This window comes from Entelurus aequoreus, linkage group LG23 (assembly GCF_033978785.1).
Source record: "Entelurus aequoreus isolate RoL-2023_Sb linkage group LG23, RoL_Eaeq_v1.1, whole genome shotgun sequence".
NCBI lineage: Eukaryota > Metazoa > Chordata > Actinopteri > Syngnathiformes > Syngnathidae > Entelurus > Entelurus aequoreus.
The window spans coordinates 29,249,559-29,252,058 of record NC_084753.1 but is presented as its reverse complement, the minus strand read 5'-3'; the positions used below and the strand labels follow the sequence as shown (position 1 = coordinate 29,252,058).

General features: G+C 37.6%; 1 protein-coding gene across 1 annotated transcript in view; it reads right to left on the bottom strand.

Annotated features, from left to right (window-relative positions):
- The window catches only part of LOC133640839 (potassium voltage-gated channel subfamily S member 3-like), a 13,992-nt gene extending 13,633 nt beyond the window's left edge, over positions 1 to 359 (bottom strand). The window contains exon 1 of the mRNA XM_062034519.1: positions 340 to 359. Coding sequence (XP_061890503.1) covers positions 340 to 350 — 11 coding nt within the window. The 5' untranslated portion in view covers positions 351 to 359. The remainder of the gene's footprint in view (positions 1 to 339) is intronic.
- Positions 360 to 2,500: the final 2,141 nt, after the last annotated feature.

The following is a 2,500-nucleotide window of genomic DNA, read 5'->3' as shown; positions in this document are numbered from 1 at the left end:
TAAATAATATTATTTGATATTTTACGCTAATGTGTTAATAATTTCACACATAAGTCGCTCCTGAGTATAAGTCGCACCCCCGGCCAAACTATGAAAAAAACTGCGACTTATAGTCCGAAAAATACGGTACTAAGAAAAGATAAGGTACTTTTTTAACACACTATTTCCTTTCACGACGTGGTTTGTGCTGCTTACTGCGGGGTGGTTCTCCCAGGAAGGCAGACGGACTACTCCGGACAAGGCGTGCAGGTAAAAACATGTCATTCTCAAAACTCAAAAAAGGTACAAAAACGGGAAACAAGGCGAACACTTAGCATAGATTATGGACAACAAACTTACGTGACGATCATGGAGCAAACAAATCGGATGTGGACAAGGCATGAAGCGAACTATGACGCCAGGCTTAAATAATGCCTCTGATTAGTGCTCGGGCAGCAGGTGAGCGGGCGAACACCAATCAGAGGCAGGTGGAAACAATAAGCAACCAAAACAAAGGGTGCACGAAAAACAGGAACTACACTGCAAAAAGTGAAATCTAAGTAAGATGAAATATCTCAAATAAGGGTGATATTTGCTTATTTTCTGTCTGATAAGATAATTCTTCTCACTAAGCAGATTTTATGTTAGAGTGTTTTACTTGTTTTAAGTGTTTTGGTCCTAAATGATCTCAGTAAGATATTACAGCTTGTTGCTGAGATTTGATGACCTATATTGAGTAAAACATGCTTGAAACTAGAATATCAACTGTTGCAAAGCTGTGTCATCAACACTCACAAGTATAAAACTACTTTTTTAAAGTAATCATTTCTTATTTCAAGCATGAAAAAAAAAAATCATGACTGACACAATTGTGTCTCATAATTAAAACAGATGACAGCCAAATGGACTTTGCTGTTTTATTTTCAATAAAATAGAAAATAAGTACTCATATAGTAGTACAGTTGGCACAGTACAGTAAACTGACAGTTAATATTTAAACATTTAACATTTCTAACAATTTTGAACAGAAATAGTTCATGCACATTCAGATAAATTCTTCAAAATTACAATTAAATCGATTTTGGCCGGGCTGTATATATGCGCACTAATTGACTGAAAGACCACGCACTTGGTGCGATGATGTCATGTTATCCATGGAAAAATGCATTTTTAGACCATGTGATTTGCCTGAGTGGATAGGAGACCCCGAGTAACAAGCGGTTTGCTGGTTTCAAGAAATGTAATGCCGAGCGCATATCATTATGTCAAGATAATGGCACTAGCATTTACTTCATTTAAGAATATTTTCCAACACATTGAGCAAAGGTCTTTTTTTTCTACCAAGAAAAGTGCACTTAGTGAGAATATACTTATTTGAAGGTATTTTGGGGTTCATTGAGGTTAGCTAATTTTACTTGTTTTGGAAAGTCTTGACAAGCCAAATTGTCTTGTTCTATTGGCAGATAATTTTGCTTAGTTCAAATAAAATACCACTAATTTTAGTATTTTTTCTTGTTTTTGACCACTGACTTCTTGCAGTGTATGGGGGTTGCACCGTATGTTCTAGTGATTTAATGTCATTAACAGGAACTTAGTACACTTAATAGATGCACTTTTTGGTGTGATTTTCTTAGTATGTGTTGGTTTGAGTGTGAAGCTCTCAGTCGCCAAGCAAATATAGTGAGCGTGACTGACGTGTTTTGTGATCGTAGTCCTCGGATCCTGTCGCGCAACATGATCAGGAAAGGAGCGACATGAAGCAATAAACCTTCAAGGACGGAAAGAAATTGCAAGTAGTAAAAGCAAACATGTAGTGAATGAGAAAAAAAAAAGGGACAAGCTGTTTAAGACATGTTGCATAATTTAACTCTTTTATAGGGCAGGGATTCTCAAACGAATCACATGATTAAAGTACAGTGTTGTATTTTCCTATATTAGTCAAACAGTGTTACTGTTCAAAATGTGTGTAATGGCCAAAAATATTAGAGATGTCCGATAATATCGGACTGCCGATATCACCGGCCGATAAATGCTTTAAAATGTAATATTGGAATTTATCGGTATTGGTTTCAAAAAGTAAAATTTATGACTTTTTAAAACGGAGTGGTACACGGACGTAGGGAGAAATTATGAACCATTTTTGCCTTTGCGTGCCGGCCCCAGTCACATAATATCTACGGCTTTTCACACACACAAAGTGAATGCAAGGCATACTTGGTCAACAGCCATACAGGTCACACTGAGGGTGACTGTATAAACAACTTTAACACTGTTGCAAATCTGCGCCACACTGTGAACCCACGCTAAACAAGAATGACAAACACATTTCCGGAGAACATCCGCACCGTAACACAACAGAACAAATACCCAGAACCCCTTGCAGCACTAACCCCCCCCCCCCCAACCTCCTCATGCTCTCTCACGGAGAGCATGTCCCCAAATTCCAAGCTTGTTTTGAGGCATGTTAAAAAAAACTTTATGACTTCAATAATAAATATGGCAGTGCCATGTTGGCATTTTT